Here is a 22,004-nt window from a genome sequence, read left to right on the forward strand (position 1 = left end):
GGGAGAGGAGTGGGATGAAGGTCTATAATACAGTCGTAAGGGGACTATTCTCATCTTACTTCTTCCACCCAACTGGCCTCGTTAGCTGATGTCAGGAGAATAACCTCTCTAAGCACTGCTGTTACGCCCTCCCATATCAGGAAGGCAGAACCCCCTCCACTCTTACCTGCTTCTCTGTCACACCCAAACCATCGGTATCCTGGAACTTTAAACTGCTAGTCCTGCCCTTCTCTCAGCCACGTTTCTATTATGGCCTTAATATCCCAATCACGAGAAGAAATCTACAGCCTCAGTTTATGTGCCTTACCTGTTAAGTTACAGGCATGGACATAGATGCAGTTTAAAGCAGTGTTCCTATCTGCTTATCCTATTCTATCCTACATGATTATCCTGACGACTAAGCTTCATTGCCTCCGCTGCTGCAAGTACCCCTGTATTCTTACTGACTTTGCTCTCAAGTTCCAGCCCTCTGTACCAGTTAAGTTTGTTTTTGCCTGGTTGAGTGTTGCTCCAGAAACACTCCATGGATACTGCGTGATCTACTGAGATCTTCATCTTTCTCCAGTGTTACTTCTCACTTTCTGCATCTCTTTCTGATTATCTCTAGTCCTTCTCCCGGGGAGAAGGTGGGAGATCGGGAAATGGATCAGCCATGATGAAATGGTGGAGCAGACTTGATGGGCCAAATGGCCTATTCTGGTGTTATCATGGGCTTGCCTTTTAAATATTTATATATTTCTGATTTCGTTCCTTGTTTGTGTCTGATTCCTGTCTGTTTGCCTGTTTCTCATATTGTTCTGCATCCCTGATTATCCTGGCAAATTCCTGGTCACTTCGGATCACCTTCTGGAGAGCCAGTGTCCATCTCACATCCGCTCTTGTCTTGCTTATCCTCCACCCATCCCAACCCCGGCAAACCTCCAGCTCTCCCGGCTCTTCCAGTCCCGGACCCTGTGAGTAAAGTGGCTTGGGTGATCCGGGGTGTAATTAAGAGCGGGGGAGGGGGCCGGTGCCGCAGTGAACCAGCCACGTGAGTGCGGACGGAGGGGGAGGGAGCTGTGAGGTCGGAGGCATCGGTTGGTGCCCGCTGCCGCTTCAGGAACAGTCGGCAGCGAGCGGCGGCGGCAGCAGCATCAGCATCAGGGAAGCCAGCCATGGAGTGAGGCTGCTTCCCAGCCAGACTGCAGGTAGGAGCCGCGCCAGACCCCGGTCCCGGTGCCCTTCTGCGGCAGACGCATTGCAGTCTTGTGTTAAATCTGCCCGATTTCCCATTCTGTCGCTGCCAGCCCCGCTCCCTGACTGGGGACCAGGGAACATCCCCAGGTTCTACGGCGAAAGGGAAAGGGAAGGGGAACGGGAGAGGAGCAAGTTGTTTATTTCAATCGAGGCAAGCGGGCTGTTTTCTGATTCCTTGCTCTTTGTTGCGGCGAGAATTTTCCCGCAAGGTCTCCACCCATATCAGTGAGAGAGGGAGTAGGGTGGGGGCGAGTCGCAGAGAAGTGAGTGATATCTCATCTTCCTTACCGAAATGTTTGCTTTCTCTTTCATCGCGACCATCTTTTCTGCTTATGTGTTTGGGTGTCTCCTGTATGTGTGCGGCGCCTGTTTGAATCTTCATTTGATGCATCGGGTTGCCCGGTGTTTATGCGCCGTGGCTTCATGTGGAAGGATGGGTGTCTGCTTGTGGCTGCATTTGTCCTGTCATTGATTTGATCCCAGAACAGGTGCATTGTGCTTCTACTCGCCTCCTTCAGCGTCTCCACCCCACAGCCGGGGAGGGAGAAAGGGCGAGAGCCCGTCGGCACGGACAGCTTGAGGCTCTGTACAGATCTCAAGCCAGGGTTACACTGGGATGCATGCTCACGCCAAAAGGATGGTGAGCCATATTATAGATGGCTGGTATTTAAAGTTGCATTGTGATGGGCATGAATTACAGTGATGTAATGGCATTTTCCATCAGATCAGTCATTCCTGTTCCATCATTGATAAATCCATGATTAATGCCCTGTTTATTCACCTTGCAGAGAATCAGATCACACTGAGTAGACTGCCCCTAACATCTTGTTGAGCTTTTATTAAAGATGGCTATTTGGAAGGTTATCTGTCTATAGGTATTCTACTTGGTGGTGTTTTACATTGAACAGTGACTTTAAAAAAAAGGAAAACAAGTATCTAAAATGGCCGCCAGAGCCAGTTATCATATTTCCATCTAACCTGAGCCATGGGGCTCTGCCTTTATTCCCAGGGTTAGGAGATCATGCAGATCCATTTTTGTTATTAAGGAGGTTTGTTATTAATGGGATATCACCAAGGGACATCTTTCTTCTTAGCTCTCTCCTCTCCCTCTACGCATTGTTTTTGCTAAAACTAATTGCCTGTGTAATGCAGGATGCCTCCCTCTGCCTCAGCATTTTGAAACCTGCGTATTTACGTTGGCAGAGGCAGGTAGGCTTATCATCAAGCGGTCTCTCTGCTTTAGGGTGTAACTGAAACAATTACCATAACTGTCGCTAATAGAGAGCTTATTGCACATCAGTGTGACCGTCCTCAACCTGATTAGTTTATCAAAACAGCTATAACAGGAAAAGTTGATAGATCAGTGAGAGCACGTACGTGGATCCAGGAATGGACATAAAGCTCATGCATCCATGTCTTTGTTGCTCGTATCAAAACCCACTGTTCAGGAACGAGTTAGTTTCATAAAATATATTGAATTGATCCTAAAGTGCCTGCATTTTCTCTTCTGAAATAGTCTTTTCTGTTTTTTTTGCGCAGAAGAATAATCCCACCATTTTTACATTGCATTGTACTCTGGGAAGTTAGATTTGCAAGGCAGTAACCCAGAAGAGAGCCTGGACTTGCATCAGCAGCTGAGGAAGCCCAACCTGAATGGTGTATAAATATGCACACGAGTGAATCTGCAGATGCTGGAAATAAATAAAAACACAAAATGCTGGCAGAACTCAGCAGGCCAGACAGCATCTATGGGACTCCTCCCATAGACGCTGTCTGGCCTGCTGAGTTCTGCCAGCATTTTGTGTTTTTTTTTGGTGTATAAATATCCTCATTTTGGAGATGAACTCTCAGCTTTGTGTTTGTATCTGCGTGTATGTGTCTGTGTGAATGATATTTGCTTTTTCATTCCAAATGGGGGTTGTTGTGCTAGATGTCTGTCACCATTGTAATTTGTACGTAATTCTGACATCACTAATGCAGCTTTGTAAGAAAATAATATTCCGCAGCTGATTTTTTGGGTATTTTCCATTTGGTTATTGGGACATAATATTTATTCTATAATAGTATGTAGCAGGATGATGAATCATAAGCATTATATCTAATCATACCCTTAGATTTTAACTCATCTCTCTTGTTTATCATTCTGTGTAGTAATTGCTCATGGACAATAAAGGAATGGGAAATTTTACGTAGTCACTGTACCCACCTGACATTTTCCTACTTGGATGAATGCCATAAATCTTTAATTTTGGTAATTATTTGCATAATACAAAGATTGCTGTTGATGGAGATGCTGAGATAACTTTTATCACCACTGACAATTAGCTGTGCTACTCAGCTGGGCCCTCTTTCTCCGAAATCCTACAAAACTCTGGAAATCCCACTGAAATAGATTTTTTTTTCAGGATTTGGGCCTTGCTGGCAAGACCACAATTTATTGCCCATCCCCTGTTGCTGTTGAGAAGGTGGTGGTGAGTCGTCTTTTTGACTTGATGAAGGACCTTCTTATAGTACTGTTGGGGAGGGAGATGCAGCATTTAAATCCAATGACTAAAGGATATCTGTGATATATTTCCAAGTCAGTCTGGTGTGTTATTTGGAGTGTAACATGCAAGTAGTGGTGTTCCCATGCATCTGTTGCCCTTGTCATTCTTAGTGGTAGGGATTATAGGGCTTGGAACGTGCTGATAGAGTGGTCTAGTCTGTCGTACTGGTGTAATGAATGTGTAGGGTAGTGGATGGGGTGTCATTCAAGCAGGTGGTTTAATGAATGAATGTATAGGGTAGTGGATGGGGTGTCATTCAAACAGGTGCTTTAATGAATGTATAGGGTAGTGGATGGGTTGTCATTCAAACAGGTGTTTTAATGAATGAATGTATAGGGTAGTGGATGGGGTGTCATTCACACAGGTGGTTTAATGAATGAATGTATAGGGTAGTGGATGGGGTGTCATTCAAACAGGTGCTTTAATGAATGTATAGGGTAGTGGATGGGTTGTCATTCAAACAGGTGTTTTAATGAATGAATGTATAGGGTAGTGGATGGGGTGTCATTCAAACAGGTGCTTTAATGAATGTATAGGGTAGTGGATGGGTTGTCATTCAAACAGGTGCTTTAATGAATGAATGTGTAGGGTAGTGGATGGGGTGTCATTCAAACAGGTGTTTTAATGAATGAATGTATAGGGTAGTGGATGGGATGTCATTCAAACAGGTGCTTTAATGAATGAATGTGTAGGGTAGTGGATGGGGTGTCATTCAAACAGGTGCTTTAATGAATGTGTAGGGTAGTGGATGGGGTGTCATTCAAACAGGTGCTTTAATGAATGTGTAGGGTAGTGGATGGGGTGTCATTCACACAGGTGGTTTAATGAATGAATGTGTAGGGTAGTGGATGGGGTGTCATTCAAACAGGTGCTTTAATTAATGGATGTGTAGGGTAGTGGATGGGGTGTCATTCAAACAGGTGCTTTAATAGGAAGGAATAACTGATGAAGCAGCTAAAGATGGTTGGGTCTAGGTCTTGTCTTGACGAACTCTTTGAATAATGTCCTGGAAATGGGATGATTGACCATCAAAAGCTATGACTACCTTCCTGTGTTGGAAGTCTGATTCACTGTACTATCTTTGGAGTGTGGTCTTGTTGATTGGGGCAAGCTTGCAATGAGATCTGGATCTGAAAGGTTCTGGAAAACTCAAACTGGAAATTGGAGAGAAGATAATTGGTGAGTGAGTGCTGCTTGATTGCACTGTCAAAAGTAGATTTCATCATTGTGCTGATGTTTGGGAGTAGACTGGTAATTAGCCAGAGTAAATTTCTTCTGCTTTTTGTGAATAGAATATCCTTGGGAAGTTTTTCACATTGATGGGAAAACAAAACGTAACTAGAATCTCATAGCCAGACATACGGTTAATGCTGAAGTCTGAGTCTTCAGTGTCACAAGTGGGATGTTGCCTAATAGCATAGATTTTGTCCAGCGTTCTTAAACATTTCTCAACATGCACCAAATCAAGTTGTCTGGAGATTGGCTTGGATGATGGTGAGGACATCAGGAGCAAGCTGAGTTAGATCATCTGCCCTGCTTGGCTGAACAAAGATGTGATACTTTCATCTTATATTTTGTATTCATAAGCTATGCCTTTGTTGGGAGTGGGGATGTCCTTGGTTCTTCATAGCAGCAAATGTGATAGGTGTTTCCTGCACTAGCCTAATGATTGGAAACAACTTTGCAGGTTGCAGCAATATTCTCTGACAACCTCCATTTGTATTTTCTGCCCCCTTTGATACTAAGTAGAGAAGGGAAGCAATCTGATTGCCAGGCCTATGTTGACTTTAAGAGAACAGGTAAGTCAGGTTTATATGGTTAACAGTAAATTCTCTCAGAGATTAGGCCTGACCCCATTATCCTTCAACATTTGTGTGAATGACTTGCTCAGATTTCAGCATCAGCTGAACTCATCTGGTCTGATGACATTTGTATAGATACTACCCATTGTTAGCCAGTGTTTCACTGACAGATAAGCTTGAAAAATGATACTAGAAATGATGTCCAAATACATCTTTGTGGTTGAAGTACATTTTAAACAATAGAACTTTCAGGCCCATTGGTTGAAGATCAGAGACAAACAAGCCTTCAGCAAAACTCATGGAACCTGCAAAGTGTAACTGTGTGACCACTTTGGTTCACAGAAACAGCTGAGTAGTGACTGAATAGTACCTATAGATAGAATGTTATAGGTGAGTGTGTTGGTTGTTGAAAAACCTGATACATACATTGTAGAGGTGATGGTCAACTGAAGGAACAGAACTCGGTTTATGTTCTTTCTGTACTTTGTGCCTTAAGGCAAGAATGGTTGTCTTTAAAATAGCATGTGCCATCAGTCAGGAAGTGCTGTTATGCTACTCTGCTCTTTGATCTATCTCCCAGATTCTGATGTCAGATTTCTTAAGGTTCCCTCTGAGGTGTTCTGACAATGTTTTCTCTGACCCCTTTGAGTATTTCCTCTTTGATTAGATTGTGAAGACAGCAGTATTGGGCATGCAGTTGATGTTTGATGATGCTAATTGTGTGGACAGTAGAAAGGACACTCACATTTGTGCAACATTTATTTTTATTAACTGGAAATAATTCCACTTTATTTTGAGGATCTTTATAGGAGGACTACAGTTGTCCCTAAATTGCTTTTCTCAAGTGTGGATTTACTCTCAACTTCCAAGAAACTGTAGGGTTCTAACTGCCAGCTTCTAGCCGACCAACTCCTGGAAATAGATGGTTATTGATGAGGAGAAAATGGAGAAGATTGAACACTTTGCATACCTTGACAATCATCTCACACAGAAGGGTAATGTTAATATGGAGATCCATTATAACTTCAGATGTGCCAGATTTGTCTTAGGAGGGCTGAACACCCATGGCAAAAGGACTCAAGCAACGTTCCTTGATAATCCCAAGTCTCCTCCACAGCTGTGAATCCTGCAAGAATCGCCTGATAAGCCTCAAATGCCTTGCCCAGTGGAAGAACAACTGGAATATGTTTTCTCCCCTGTGAATAGACAGTGCAACATTACAATGTCAAATGCACAGAAGACCTGACCATGCATATGAACACTGAATTTAACACCTGGCAATTGACTCCCAAAACTGCTGGACCCTGCATTCCCCGGTAGTGGATAGGAAGGCCCTGTCGCTTGTTCTTCTGTCCATATCACACTTCACCCACTGCAGGATTCCAATATCTGAGATGAATCACTAAGTCAGACTCCAAAAATGTTTAGGAGACATAAAGAACTCTAGAGGGAACAATAACAACATTGTGAACAAAGAACACATCCCTAACCCTACAGAACCAGTATAGGGAGTAGCCTGGATACAAACTGGATAAGGAACGTATGCTGTTGGACACAAGGAATGCAGATGTTGGAAATCTGGAGCAACACACAAAATTCTGGATGAACACAGCCGTAACAAGTAACATCTGTGGAGGGAAATGGACAGTTGACATTTCGGGTCGAGCCCTTTCATCAGGTCTTACTGATGGGAACTTGAATTATGACTACAGAAGCAGAAGGTGGTCAGTGGAACACATAAACAAAGACTGTGCTTTCTGGTCTTTTCCAGGACACACCCAGATCAAGTGTCACAACCTGGACATCAATAGATAAGTTACAATCACCACCAAAAGTAAGAAGTTTGAGAGCTTACTGTGATTCCTTTAGGGAAGGCAGAGGGACGACATAATGAATGTTAGGAAAGATTTGTTTGGTAAATGTCGAGAAGATGCCTCCATTTAGAAATTTGGAGATATCCGGAGTGAGATGAATGGACACAGGAGAATTGGACAAACCATATGGTTGCACCTGAAGGTGTTGAACATATGGTGGGGAAAGAAATAGGATATATTAATGGAATTACATGAAAGGTGGGAAGTTATTTCTGTGGAACATCAAGTGTGAGGTATTGCATTTTGGGAGATCAAATTAGGGTGGGAATTATATAATGAATAGTATGGTCCTTGGGATTGTTACTGAACAGAGAGTCTTAGGAATGCAAGTGCATAGTTCACTGAAAGCAGCATCATAGATAGATAAGAATGTAAGAATATAGGAATTAAGTACAGGAAGCCATCTAAACTGTTGAGCCTGCTCCGCCATTTAATAAGATCATGGCTGATCTGGCCATGGACTCAGTTTCACCTACCTGCCTTTTCCCCATAACCCTTAATCAGCTCCGGACAGAGAATTCTACAGATTTACTTCTCTGTGGGACAACCAGTTTCTCCTTGTATTCATCTAAATCTATTCCCTCAAATCTTGAGGTCATGTTTCATAGGTTCTAGTCTCAGTGGAAACAACTTTCCTGCCTCGACCATATCTATCCCTTTCTTAATTTTATGTTTCTATAAGATTTGTCTCAGATGACTCAATCTCTCCCCATAAACTAACCCCCTCGTCTCTGGAATCAACCCCACGAGCCTCCTCTGTACCAGTTCAAGTTTATTGTCAACTGACTGTACATCCAGTACTACCAGCCGAATGAAACCATGTTCCTCCAGACCATGGTTCACCTACCCGACCTATACTACACCAGCACATAAACCAAAATATTATTCTATAAGTAAGTTAACAAAATATAATTCAAAAAGCATATGGTAAAGCACAGCACAGGTAAACAGTACAGTAAACAGCTCGCTGTCCTAGTGACACAACCTTGGTGGAGGCAGGGTATTCATTAGTTTCACAGCCTGAGAGAAGAAGCTATTAACAGCCTGGCAAAACTAGTTATGCCTCCAAAGCTGGTATAACTTCCCTCAAGTATCAAAAACAGAACTGCACACAGTACCTCAGGTGCAGCCTCAGCAGTACCCTGTACAGTTGCAACACATCCTCTCTAAATTCAAACCCTTTAGGATTGAAGGCTAAGATTGCATTTGCCTTCTTGCTAACCTATTCACACCTGAAAACCTTTTGCGATTCATGCAAAGCACTCCCAAGACCTTCTGCGCACAACATACTGCAGTCTTGTTAAGGTGTTTGGCACACTGGCCTTCATCAGTCCGAGCATTGAGTTTAGGAGGTGCAAAGTTAGGTTGCAGTTATATAAGATGTTGGTGAGGCTGGACTTGGAGTATTGCGTACAGTTCTGCTGACCTTGTTAATAGGAAAGATGTTATTGAACTAGAAAGAGTGCAGAAAAGACAGACCAGGATGTTGCAAGGAAAACTTGCGTAGATTAGGTCTTTGTTCACTAGAATATTGGAGATTTGGTGGGGGAGGAGTTCCTGATAGAAGTATAAACAGTTTTTTTTCCTGTGGAGGAGGTGCTGTAAATAAGACAATATAGGTTTAAAATCAGAGGGGTAAGTTTTAATAGGAACACCTATTTAGGGGAAGCTCCTACTGCAAGTCATTGTGTTTATGCTATGAATAGTGCATATTTAGAATGGAGTTTGAGTTGGCCACATTAGTAAAATTTAAAATCCATCTAGATATGTACATGGATAGGAAAGGCTTAGAATTCTACAGGCCAAATGCGGGCAGCTGGGACTGGCTTTCTGGGTAAAGCTATTGGTATAGGTGACTTAAGCTGGAGGGCGTGCTTTCATGCTGTATGACTGAATGAACAAAGATTCTGCCATTTATGGTCAGACTGAATGGTCCAAATCTATGCTGCAAGCAGCATGCAATTTTATACAATCCAGTAGAAGGATTTGGAGCAGAAGTTAAATCCTGTGATGGATATCAACGATATATTGGCTTTGAGGAATCATCCACTTGGAAATTTTGCTTTTCTCTCACAGTTTGACTCTTCACAGCCACCTACTCACTTTCCAGTGGCAAATGCTGACATACTCTCACATCTGTCCTTCCATCCCTCCCTCTATAAATAATGGTCAGTCCTCACAGCCAAGTGTCTGCCGATAAGTGTCCTGCTGTTTGTCTTTCCTTCTGTGTAATAATTAATCCTTAATGCCTCCTCTCATTCTCCGTATCCGTGAGTTATACTTCACTCACTGTCGGTATTATTTTTATCTCTACTATACCTCTCTATTTCACCAGGTGTAATTATGAATTCTCTCTCATCATCAATTATCATTTCTGACTGTAATCTCTTTGTTTCTCTTATTCTCTCACTCTGTGCTGAAGGTGATTCAAAAGTGTTGAAGTGGGAATGAGGGTCAATTTAACACTGTTTATGAAAATTTAGGATGATGTCCCAACTTTCCCATTTAGAGCTGCATCAAAGTTAAAATCACAGGCCACATGTGATCTCTGTTGTCAGTTCCAAAAGAGAATGCAATACCAGCAACACCCTTCCAGCTTTAGGGAAATAATTGCTACTGGACAAACGAGAGGAGAGGAGTTGGGAGATTAACTGCTGGAGTTCAGCGAAAATGTGATGAATAATTGTGCCCAATAGAGGCTTCTATGACAGGTACTTGCCAGGGAGGTCCCCCATGGATGTGCGTGCAATTTATCAATGCTTGTGCTTTAAGGAAGCCACAGTGCAATCAAGTTCATGTACCTGCTCCAGTGGGTGGAAGGAAAAATAAACAAAGTCTCCTGTTCTTTTTGTATTTGGGTGATGTTTCTAATGGAGTAGAGAGCAGCACAGTTGGAGATGTGACAGAGCTCAGCCCTGGCACTCTGAAGTGATCGTAAGGCTTGGTTGGGGAATGACTGACCTTCAGTTCAGAGTAAAGTAGTATCATTACTCCTGAGATTGTGTTTAAGACTATGAAATATAGGAACACAATTAGGATATTTAGCTCATCAAGTCTGCTGTGTCATTCCATTATTCCCATTCTCCTGACTTCTCCCTGTAACCTTTGATGCCTCGATTAATCAAGAACCTATCAGCCTGTGCCTTAAATATACCCAATGATCTGGCTTGCATAGCTGTCTATGGCAATGAATTCTACAGATTCACCACCCTCTGGCTGAAGAAAAATTTCCTCATCTCTATTCTAAATGGATGTACCTCTATTCTGAGGCTGTGCCTTCTGGCCCTAGACTTCCCCAGTATAGAAAACATCCTCTCCACATCCACTCTATCTGGGCCTTTCAATATTGGAAAGGTTTCAATCAGATCCTCCCTCGTTCTTCAGAGTATAGGCCCAGAACCATCAAATGCTCCTCATATGTTAACCTTTTCATTTCTGGGATCATTCTCTTCTGGGAACCCTCTCCAATGAAGAAGAAGAAGAAAGCCCTTAACTCTGAGTGGAGTCATCGGGACGCCGTTATGACGACATTTTTTTTAGCAGGTTTTCTTGTTGTTACGAGGCCGAGTTGCTAGCTCGATGCTCAACCCAGCACGGATGGAAAGCGTGCAAGGGAGCCGGCTGGATTTGAACTCGGGAGCCTTCGCTCCGAAGTCCGGCACTGATGCCACTACGCTACCAGCCAGCCAACCCTCTCCAATGCCCCTCCAACATCTTTTCTTAGATAAGGAGCCTAAAACTGCTCACTATCCTCCGAGTGCAGTCTGACCAATGTCTCAGCATTACTTACTTGCTTTTATATTCTAGTCCTCTCAAAATGAATGTGAACATTGCATTCACCTTCCTTATCTCCGACTCAACCTGGAAGTTAATCTTCAGGGAATCCCACACGAAGACTTCCAAGTCCCCTTACACCTCTAATTTTTGAATTTCCTCACCATTTAGAAAATAGTCCACCCCTTTATTCCATCTGCAAAAGTGCTTGACCATGCACTACGCTACACCATATTCCATCTGCCAGTTCCTTGCCCATTCCCCCAATCTAAGTCCTGCAAACGTCCTGCTTCTTGAAAATTACATGCCACTTCATCTATCTTCATATCATTCTGCAAATATCATTGAGATATGACATGAAAAGAAGTGGTCCCAACATGAACACCTCTACTCACAGGCAGCCAACCATAAAAGGGCCTATTCATTCCCATTCTTTGCCTCCTGCCAGTTTGCCAATCTTCTATCCATGCTCGTACATTTCCTGTAATATAATGGGTTCTTATTTTGTTAAGTAGTCTCATGTGCAACACCTTGTCAAAGGCCTTCTGAAAATCCAAATATGCAACATCCACTGACTCTCCTTTGTGTATCCTGCCTATTATTTCCTCAAAGAATTCCAACATACAGTATTTGTCTGGCAATATTTCACCTTTAGGAAACTATGCTGACTTTGGCCTATTTTGTTATATGCTTCCAAGTACACTGAAACCTCATCCTTAATAATAGACTCCAACATCTTTCCAACCACTGAAGTCAGGCTAACTGGTCTATAATTTCCTTTCTTCTGCCTCCCTCCATTCTTAACGAGTGGAGTGACATTTGCAATTGTCCAGTCCTCTGGTACCAATTTAGTGATTCTTGGAAGATCATTACTAATGCCTCCACAATCTCTTCAACTACCTCTTTCAGATTGTGTCATCCATCTGGTCCAGGTGACTTATCTACCTTCATACTTTTCATCTTCCCAAGCATCTTCTCCTTAGTAATAGTAACTGCTAGCATCTTCCATTGGGAAGACCAATGTAAAATACTTATTCCTTTTGAAAAAGGATCTAGTGCTTTCCGAGTGCATATGAGGAATAAACTCTTCCCGGCCTTCTAGCTGGGTACAGGTATCAATTTTAACTGACGTTTGGATGACAAATTCTGTCATCCTCATCAGCAATAATGCCTGGGCATGTCTTGTCCAGTGGTATTTATACCCCTGGCTTCTGGCCTTCCTGATTAGTTAGCCCTTATCCAACCAGGTTTCTGCTGTCCTGCTTTGATTACAATCGAATTCCAGTTCTTACTTGGAGTGAGATCTTTATCTTTGTTAAAATTATTTTCCTCAAGTTTTATTTCAATGGCTTTCTTTACCAGGCGGTATCAAAAACCCGATTGGATGAGGACGAACCAATCGGAAGGAATGGATGATGGGGCTATAAATACCACTGGACTAGACATGACCAGTCATCATCCGTGATGAAGATAGCTGAGTTTGTCATTTAGTCGTTGGCTATAATTGATACCTGTATCCATACTTTTTAATTTTTCCTACATTTCTTTGATCCCCCATTACTACTTCTCCAACATCATTTTTCAGCGGTCTGATATCTACTCTCGTCTTTCTTTTGCTCTTTAAATATCCGAGAAAACCTTTTTGTGATGTCTTTTATATTATTAGCTAGCCTCCCTTAATATTTCATAATTTCTTTATGGCTTTTTTAATTGCCTTCTGTTGGTTTTTAAAAGCCTCTACCTTCCTGAGTCTATATGTCATCCCGCAGAATGAATGGGTTTTCTGCAGTGCTCCAGTTTCCACCGCAGTTTAAAGGTGTATTGGTTAGTAGGTTAACTGTTCATTGTAAACTGTCCCGTGATTAGGTTAGGGGTAAATCAGGGGTTATCGAGGGTTGCTGGCTGGTGTGGCTGGGAGGACCAGAAGGGCCTGTTCCACATTGTATCTCTAAATTAATAAATTATATTCTCTCTCTTGCTCCTATGCTGTCCTTGACTTGCCTCATCAGCCATGGCTGCACATCCTCCACTGAGAATACCTCTTTATCTTTGGGGTGTATCTTTACTGCACCCTCTAAATTTTTTGCTGTCATCCCTGATGGAGTCCCCTTCCAATCAACTTTGGCCAGCTCCTCTCTCATGCCTCTGTAATTCTCTTTGCTCCACATTAATATTGATACATCCGATTTTAGATTCTCCTTCTCTAACTGCAGGGTGAATTCTATCATATTATGATCACTGCCTCCCTCCTAAATCACCAAATCAAATCTTGGTCATTTCACAACACCCAGTCCAGATTGTTGTTCCCCTAGTGGGCTCAACAAGTTGCTCTAAAATGCCATCTTATAGGTATTCTACAAGTTCCCTCAGTTGGGCTCTAGTTCCAGCCTGATTTTCCCAATCTGCCTGCATTTTGAAATTCCCCATGACTGTCACAATGTTAGGTTTGCAGTTTGTTATCTCTATGCAAAAGAATTCTACATCCTCCCATCCTATGTCACAAATTTCTAAGGATTTGATTTCATTTCTTACCAACAGAGCCACACCACTCCTTCTGCCTACATGCCTAACCTTTCAATACAAGATGCATCGTTAGATGTTAAACTCCCAACTATGATCTACTTTCAGCCATAACTCAGCGATGCCCAGATCATCATACCTGCCAATATCTAACTGCTCTACAAAAACATCTAACTTCCACCATTTGCTTTGTTCTGTATTTTGTGATTTTGGCATTATGTTACTCCTCACAGTGTCACTACACATTGCATCTACTTGTATACCAATTGCTCCATCCTCAGTCCTATCACTCTGGTCCCCATCCCCCTGTCAGATTAGTATAAACTCTCCCCAGCAGCTCTAACAAACTTGCGTGTGAGGATATTGGCCTCCCTCAGGTTGAGGTTTAACCTGTCCTTTTTGTATGGGTCACACCTTTCCCCAAAGAGATCCCAATGATCCACAAACCTGAAACACTGCCCCCTCCTCAATTCTACAACCACTTCAACTGATTCAACTGCCAAAATGTTCCTGTTCTTACGTGGCACATGCAGCAATCCAAACATTACTACCCTGGAGGACCCTACACCTACCTCCCTATTCGCTCTTCAGGACCTCTTTCCTTTACCTACCTACTGTATATCGTTGATACCACATTTGATGCTACAAAATGTAGAGATCCTAGTGAGGACAAATAATTTATTTTCATGGTTATCCCTTCAAATGGTACAAGATTAGAGAAAAAGACTTTAGTAAAGCATGATTGTTCTGTGGTAATAAGAACTACCATTTTTCAAACCGGTGATATTGAAAATATCATCAAGGCTGACCGTACAAGCTGCTTTTTCTTTGTCATTGGATGTGTTCTCTCTCTGATAAAGAGCTCCAGGTAAATGGAACAGCAAAGGAATCTCACAGGCAGTATTCCTGAGAGGCTCCAAAATGTGGAGACTGCTATGAAACAATTCACTTTTTCAATTGCACAGTAAAGGTGTTTGTTTGCTGATGTGCATACACAATTTTAGGCTCTCTGTAATCCTTTGACCGTCTCCTACTGCACACTGATGAACTTCTCCAGCTTTGTGTTATGTTGTGTTAGCACTGCTACTTCCAGCCTGTGTGGTCTTCAGCCCACAGTGCAGTCCCTGTGTCAGTGGAGTGGTTATTCCACACTGCAGTCCCTCTGCCAGTGGAGTGGTCATTCCACACTGCGGTCCCTCTGCCAGTGGAATTGTTATTCCACACTGCGGTCCCTCTGCCACTGGAGTGGTCATTCCACACTGCGGTCCCTCTGCCAGTGGAGTGGTTATTCCACACTGCAGTCCCTCTGCCAGTGGAGTGGTCATTCCACACTGCGGTCCCTCTGCCAGTGGAATTGTTATTCCACACTGCGGTCCCTCTGTCAGTGGAGTGGTTATTCCACACTGCAGTCCCTCTGCCAGTGGAGTGGTTATTCCACACTGCAGTCCCTCTGCCAGTGGAGTGGTTATTCCACACTGCGGTCCCTCTGTCAGTGGAGTGGACAGTCCACACTGCGGTCCCTCTGTCAGTGGAGTGGTCATTCCACACTGCAGTCCCTCTGCCAGTGGAGTGGTCATTCCACACTGCAGTCCCTCTGCCACTGGAGTGGTCATTCCACACTGCAGTCCCTCTGCCAGTGGAGTGGTCATTCCACACTGCAGTCCCTCTGCCAGTGGAGTGGTCATTCCACACTGCAGTCCCTCTGCCAGTGGAGTGGTCATTCCACACTGCAGTCCCTCTGCCAGTGGAGTGGTCATTCCACACTGCAGTCCCTCTGCCACTGGAGTGGTCATTCCACACTGCAGTCCCTCTGCCACTGGAGTGGTCATTCCACACTGCAGTCCCTCTGCCAGTGGAGTGGTCATTCCACACTGCAGTCCCTCTGTCAGTGGAGTGGACAGTCCACACTGCGGTCCCTCTGCCAGTGGAGTGGACAGTCCACACTGCGGTCCCTCTGCCAGTGGAGTGGTCATTCCACGCTGCGGTCCCTCTGCCAGTGGAGTGGTTATTCCACACTGCGGTCCCTCTGCCAGTGGAGTGGTTATTCCACACTGCGGTCCCTCTGCCAGTGGAGTGGTTATTCCAGACTGCGGTCCCTCTGCCACTGGAGTGGTCATTCCACACTGCAGTCCCTCTGCCAGTGGAGTGGTCATTCCACACTGTGGTCCCTCTGCCTCTGGAGTGGTTATTCCACACTGCGGTCCCTCTGTCAGTGGAGTGGACAGTCCACACTGTGGTCCCTCTGCCAGTGGAGTGGTCAGTTTGCATTGCTGACACTCTGTCAGTGGAGTGGACAGTCCACACTGTGGTCCCTCTGCCAGTGGAGTGGTTATTCCACACTGCGGTCCCTCTGCCACTGGAGTGGTCATTCCACACTGCGGTCCCTCTGTCAGTGGAGTGGTCATTCCACACTGCAGCCCCTCTGCCAGTGGAGTGGTCATTCCACACTGCGGTCCCTCTGCCAGTGGAGTGGTCATTCCACACTGCGGTCCCTCTGTCAGTGGAGTGGTCATTCCACACTGCGGTCCCTCTGCCAGTGGAGTGGTCATTCCACACTGCGGTCCCTCTGTCAGTGGAGTGGTCATTCCACACTGCAGTCCCTCTGCCAGTGGAGTGGTTATTCCACACTGCGGTCCCTCTGCCAGTGGAGTGGTCATTCCACACTGCGGTCCCTCTGCCAGTGGAGTGGTCATTCCACACTGTGGTCCCTCTGTCAGTGGAGTGGTCAGTTTGCATTGCTGACACTCTGTCAATGGAGTGGACAGTCCACACTGTGGTCCCTCTGCCAGTGGAGTGGACAGTTTAACTGACCAGCCAATATGTATGAACTCGGGTGATTGTCCCTAAGCCTCCCACCCACTGGTGGATTACCTTGATGTCAATCACTGCTTCCTCATTCAGGAAGAATAATAACCTGAGCAAGGGCCTGTGTACCAGGCAGTAATAGAGGGAACTACATTGGGTCAGTTGAAGAAGATTATATCACGGTTTCCACCCCTCCCCCCCCCCCATTCTGCACTCTGACATTTTACTTCTTCTCAACAGCTTATTACTTCTCCGAGGGTCACCTTCTCCTTCCCGTTCTCCTATGGTCCACTCTCCTCTCCTATCAAATTCTTCCTTCTCTAGCCCTTGACCTTCCCCACCCACCTGGCATCACCTATCACAATCCAGCTGTCCTCTTTCCCACCCCACCCCACTGTTTTATTCTGGCATCTTCCCCCTTCTTTCTCAGCCTTGAAGTACGGTTTTGGCCTGAAATGTCGACTGTTTACTCATTTCCATAGATGCTGCCTGACTGCTGAGTTTCTCCAGCATTTTGTGTGTGTTGCTTTGGATTTCAAGCATCTGCAGACTTTCTCATGTTTATGTCAGGATTCTGCCAGGTTTATCTGTAAGACAGACAGATAATATGTAGACATACAGTGGGAATTAAAAAGCTTAACATATTCTTTCCCTTCCTCTCTCAAGGGCAATATTCTGACCAAGACAGCACAAGATAAATCCAGCCTCTCTGTTGACAGTTCCACAAAAACAAGATGGCTGGTTCCTCCGTGAAGGTAGCGGTGAGAGTGCGGCCTTTCAACTCCAGAGAGATCGGCCGAGAAAGCAAATGTATTATTCAGATGTCAGGAAACACAACGAGTGAGTATCTGCTTTCACACTGCATCTATTCTGCTTTATCCGTCCTCTTATAGGAAACAGAAAGACAATGAGATTGTATGATCCTAAAGCTAGCAGATTCAACCCTAGCAGGCTTGAGCACACAGCGCCATTTTGCTGTGATGTTATCTGGAGTCATCTGGGTTTTTGCAGACGCTGAGCTTTTGTGCAATAATGTTTCGTTGAAAGCGTGAAATGGGTAATTCATTCAGAGCAGCTACTAGGAATTCCAGTTTTGTTTTACTGAATGTAGTTCTGACAGGTCCTGGTGGTTTGATGGGAGAAGCGTAGTCTTTACTGGTATTTTTATGATTTATTATTCTTCTGCACTTCTCAGCTTTATGAACAGCTTTGGAAACATGTTACTTAATGGAAATGTCAATATGTTATGTTGAAAAAAGAATACAGTAAAGCAGGTAAATTAATGAGAACTTGCTGTCTCAACTGAAAAGTCACTACTTCTGCTCCATTGCCCAGAAATTAAATTTCATGTTCTTTCGCTGCAGTGTGTAAGTTGTCCAAATACCAGGATTCCTGATTATTTCTGACCCAGAGCTAATGCGATTAGGCGGTAATCACTGCAGCTTCGGGAAGGAGGATGCTGAAAGCATCAGCTACTGACCACTGGCCACTCATCATTGCTCACAAGTTCACATTGGGCTTGATTGTGATTCCTCCAATGCTGAGTAGTCTGCAGAAGGACCAATTATAATGGGCCTGTGTTTATGATACTGTATCACCGTGTCAGTAGCAGAAGAGGGAAGGGCAAACATTCAAAAAAAGTTGGATGGGGAAAGAAATCATAAAGGATAGAAAAAGTGGTTCCTTGTTGTTGGGCCAAGAGCAGGGCATACTGAGGGATGGATTGATCATACTGTGGGACAGCAACAAAAAAGCTCACCTAACACTACACATGCTTTGAGTTTAGGAAGCAAGCTGATACTGTGAATGAATGGCCCTCTTCATTGAGTAGGGAATTAATCTTATTGGGAGGAATTAGAATCAGAGTCCGCTTTAATATCACTGGCATATGTTGTGAAAGTTGTTGTCTTTGCGGCAACGGTACATTGTAATACATTTAAAAAAAACCTGAATAACAGTAACCATAAACATTTTTTCTCATCCATTATGGGTAATGTGTATGTGCATTTCCCTCAATCTTGGGTGCTCTGCCAGAGGCCTGGGAGTTTGAGGGTTTGGCGCACTGTCCTTACTGTTCCTAGTAGTGTGCTCTTCTGGACCGAGATCTCAGATGTTGTTCCTGGGATTTGTTGGAGCCAGGTGTCACAGCTCCAAGTGTTCCTATTACCACTGGGATTACTCTGGCTTTAGCCTTTCCCTCTGCTCTTTCAAGCCCTGGTATTTCCCCAGCTTCTCATGTTCTTTCTTCCTGATGTTACTGTCATTCGGGATTGCCACATCTGTTACTATTGCTTTCTTTTGTTCCTTGTCCAGTGTTACTCTGTGTGGTTGGTTGGTCAGCACCTGCTTATCTGTCTGTATTTGGAAGTCCCACAGGATCTTCGCTCCGTCATTCTCCACTACCTTCGTGGGTGTTTCCCATTTGGACTTGGGAGTCTCCAATGCATGCTCAGCGCAGATGTTCCTGTACACAATCCCTGCAACTCGGATGTGCTATTCAGTGTATGCTGTCCCTGCCTACATCTGGCACCCTGCCTCTATGTGCTGGATGGTTTCAGTGGATTCCTTGCACAGCCTGTATTTTGGATCTTGTCTGGTGTGATTGACCCCTGCTTCTGTTGCTCTTGTGCTCAGCGCCTGTTCTTGGGCAGCCATGAGCAGCACCTCTGTGCTGTCCCTCAGCCCTACCACCCAGCCATTAGAAGGACTTTCTTATGTCAGCCACCTCTGATATCTGGTGATGGTACATCCCGTGTGGTGGCATCCACTTCCATTTCCATGTCCCCTGCCTGCTGTCTGAGATATTTTCCTAGCAGTTCGTCTTTAGGGACCATCTTCCTGACATGCTCATGGATGTTTCACATTTCCTCCAGGACCGTGGCCTAGACACTTCCAAATCCCCGTCCTCTTTTATTCCAGTGGGTGTACAGTCACTCAACTTTGGATGGAATACAAAACTTAGTGGTTTTCAGGTCTCAATGTCAGCGGTTTCCAGTTCTTTCCTTGGCCAGCACACTATTGCAGCTGGGTATCTGATGACCGTGAGGGTGAATGTGTTGACGGTTCTGATCTTGTTCTTCCCACCCATTCAGCTGGCTTTTTAGGACCTGTCTCACTCTTCAGAGGTACTTGGATGTTGCATCATGGCTTCCACGCACCTGCAGGATCCCCAGGTATTTGTAGCTGTCCTGTACATCTGGTATGTGGCCTTCAGGTAACTGGACTCCTTAAGTCTTGACAAGTTTGCCCCTTTTCACTACCATCCAGCAGCACTTTTCCAGTCCAAATGACATCCCAATGTCTCTGCTGTACACCCGTGTCAGGTGGGTTCGTGAGTCAATGTCTCATACAGCTTATTGTCATCCATGTACAGGAGGTGGCTGATGGTCACTCCACTCTTGAACCTGTGCCCACATCCACTCTTTGAGGGGGTTCATGCCTATTCAGAACAGCAGTGGGGATAAGGTGTCACCCTGGTATATTCCACATCTGATGATCACGTGTGCTGTTGACTTTGAATTAACTTCTAGCATTGTCCTTCAACGGCCCACTGAGTTCTTAATGAAGGTCATTAGTGTCTTGTTGACCTTGTACAGAGACACACAATCCAGGATCCATGTGTGGGGCATTCTAGTATGCTTTCTAGCAGTCAGTCCAAGCTATGCTTAGGTTGGGCTGCCTGGTCTTGGAGTCTTGAATGACTGCTTTGTCTACCAGTGGTTGGTGCTTGGAGCCACTGGTTCCATTACCAATCCTCCTCTGAGCAGGACTCAGGAATTAACACACATGCTCCTTCAGCTTGGTGGCTCTGATGCCTGATAAGAGCTTCCATGTTGTTAACAGGCAGGTTAAAAAGTACGGATGCTGCCCGACCTGCTGAGTTCCTCCAGCTTGCTTGTACGTGTTGATTAGGTTAAAAAATAGGTCATCCTCTCCATGACCTACTGAATAAGCAGCTGACCACCCTTTCAAACAGACTCATTCAGCTCCACTGTCACAAGGATCGTCACAGAAAATCTTTCATACTAAATATAATAAGCATAGACAACAGTTCATTTCTGTGCGACTGGAGAACACACATCATAGTACAATAGTCTCTGCTTTATTATTTTGTACATTATTATTGCACATTTTTGCAAATTATTTCACATTGGTAACTTACAGTGTATATTATTATTCTGTACTTTAGTTAAGTCTGCACTCTGCTATGTGTGTTTTTAAATGTTGATGCTGTAACGGAAGTATTATTATTATTATTATTATAGGCTGGTAGTTTGATGGTGTTTCTCCTTTTTGAGGATTCTTCGTTATGAGTACTGTCCTTCCTTGAGTTAGCTTGTCAGCGTGGGAGCCTGCTTCAGGCAGCTGGCTTATTTGTGCTGCCAGCTGTGTACGTAAAGCTGTTAGTTTCCTAAGCCAATTATCGTGGATCCTGTCAGGCCCTGGTGATGTGCAGCTCTTCATATTTGCTACCCGTTGCTGGACATCTCCCACTGCGATGGTGACTGGTTCTTCCTCTGGAAGATTGCAGAGGCTTGCTTGTTGGTCTTTCAGCCATTGGGCACTGCTGTTGTGTGATGCTCCTTTTTCCCATATACTCTTCCACTACTCCTCAGTTGCTGTTTTGGTTGGTTCAGGCACTGGCATGTTGTTGTGCAAACACTTTTCCTGGTTCTTTAGAGAAGAGTGCATTTATCTGCTTGGCCTCTGTAGTCTGGTAGCCGGAGCTGTTGACCATCGCTGGGCAGTTTCCAGGGCTTCGGTTATGGACATACCTTGGTACTTCGTTAGTAGCCGAGACAACTCTTTGGTCTCCCCACCCTTCTGCAGCTCACTTAGTCTGGTGACCTCCACCCTTGTGGTTTTCAACTTGGCTTCCAGTCGTCATTTCCAGGCCGGTGGGGGGGGTGGGGAGGGTGGTGGAGGTTTATAACAGTACTCTCCATTGTAGTTCATTTTGTAGCCCAGCATTTCTAGGACTGCAGCTGCTGATGCATTTATCAGGGTATTGGTCTCAATTATATCGGAGGTTGCAATTGTGAATGGTGCTTCATTGGCTGTTTCTAGCATGCTGTCCGATGGAATTTTATCACTAAGTCTGGGGAGCCTAGGTTGTTGATTGACAGTCAGCATTTTAGCTACGATCTTCTCTCTGATTGCAGCAGCCAGTGTCAATATAGCCCGAGGTGAGGTTCGAACTTGCATTTCCTGGGTACGAGCTGATGCTCCATCTATGAGTTGTGGAGATGGGGTTTGAACTCTTACTTCCCAGTCGGCTGGCTTCTGCAGTGACGTTGCTGTGGTGCATTGTGACTGTATTTCTTCTAACTCAAGATGTGATAGTAATCCTCCGTTGACAGCATTTGGTTGCTGGGTAACCGGTTGTTTTTCCATGAATGTGGACGACGGTGTTTGTTGTAGCCAGTGTCCCCATGTGTGCTTGATGC

General features: G+C 44.5%; 1 protein-coding gene across 27 annotated transcripts in view; it reads left to right on the forward strand.

Moving 5' to 3' along the window:
* The first annotated feature begins 1,032 nt into the window (after positions 1-1,032).
* Positions 1,033-22,004, forward strand: part of kif1aa (kinesin family member 1Aa) — a 399,876-nt gene continuing 378,904 nt past the window's right edge. For 25 of the 27 annotated variants that reach the window (XM_073040705.1, XM_073040709.1, XM_073040710.1 and 22 more), the window contains exons 1-2: positions 1,033-1,187; positions 17,224-17,397. In XM_073040705.1, the coding sequence (XP_072896806.1) occupies positions 17,292-17,397 (106 nt within the window). In that variant the 5' untranslated portion in view covers positions 1,033-1,187; positions 17,224-17,291. Of the gene's footprint in view, positions 1,188-1,482; positions 1,500-3,641; positions 3,708-17,223; positions 17,398-22,004 lie in introns of those variants that run through there. The other 2 variants (XM_073040706.1, XM_073040707.1) reach the window with 2 other exon arrangements.

The sequence above is a fragment of the Hemitrygon akajei genome, chromosome 3 (genome assembly GCF_048418815.1).
Source record: "Hemitrygon akajei chromosome 3, sHemAka1.3, whole genome shotgun sequence".
NCBI lineage: Eukaryota > Metazoa > Chordata > Chondrichthyes > Myliobatiformes > Dasyatidae > Hemitrygon > Hemitrygon akajei.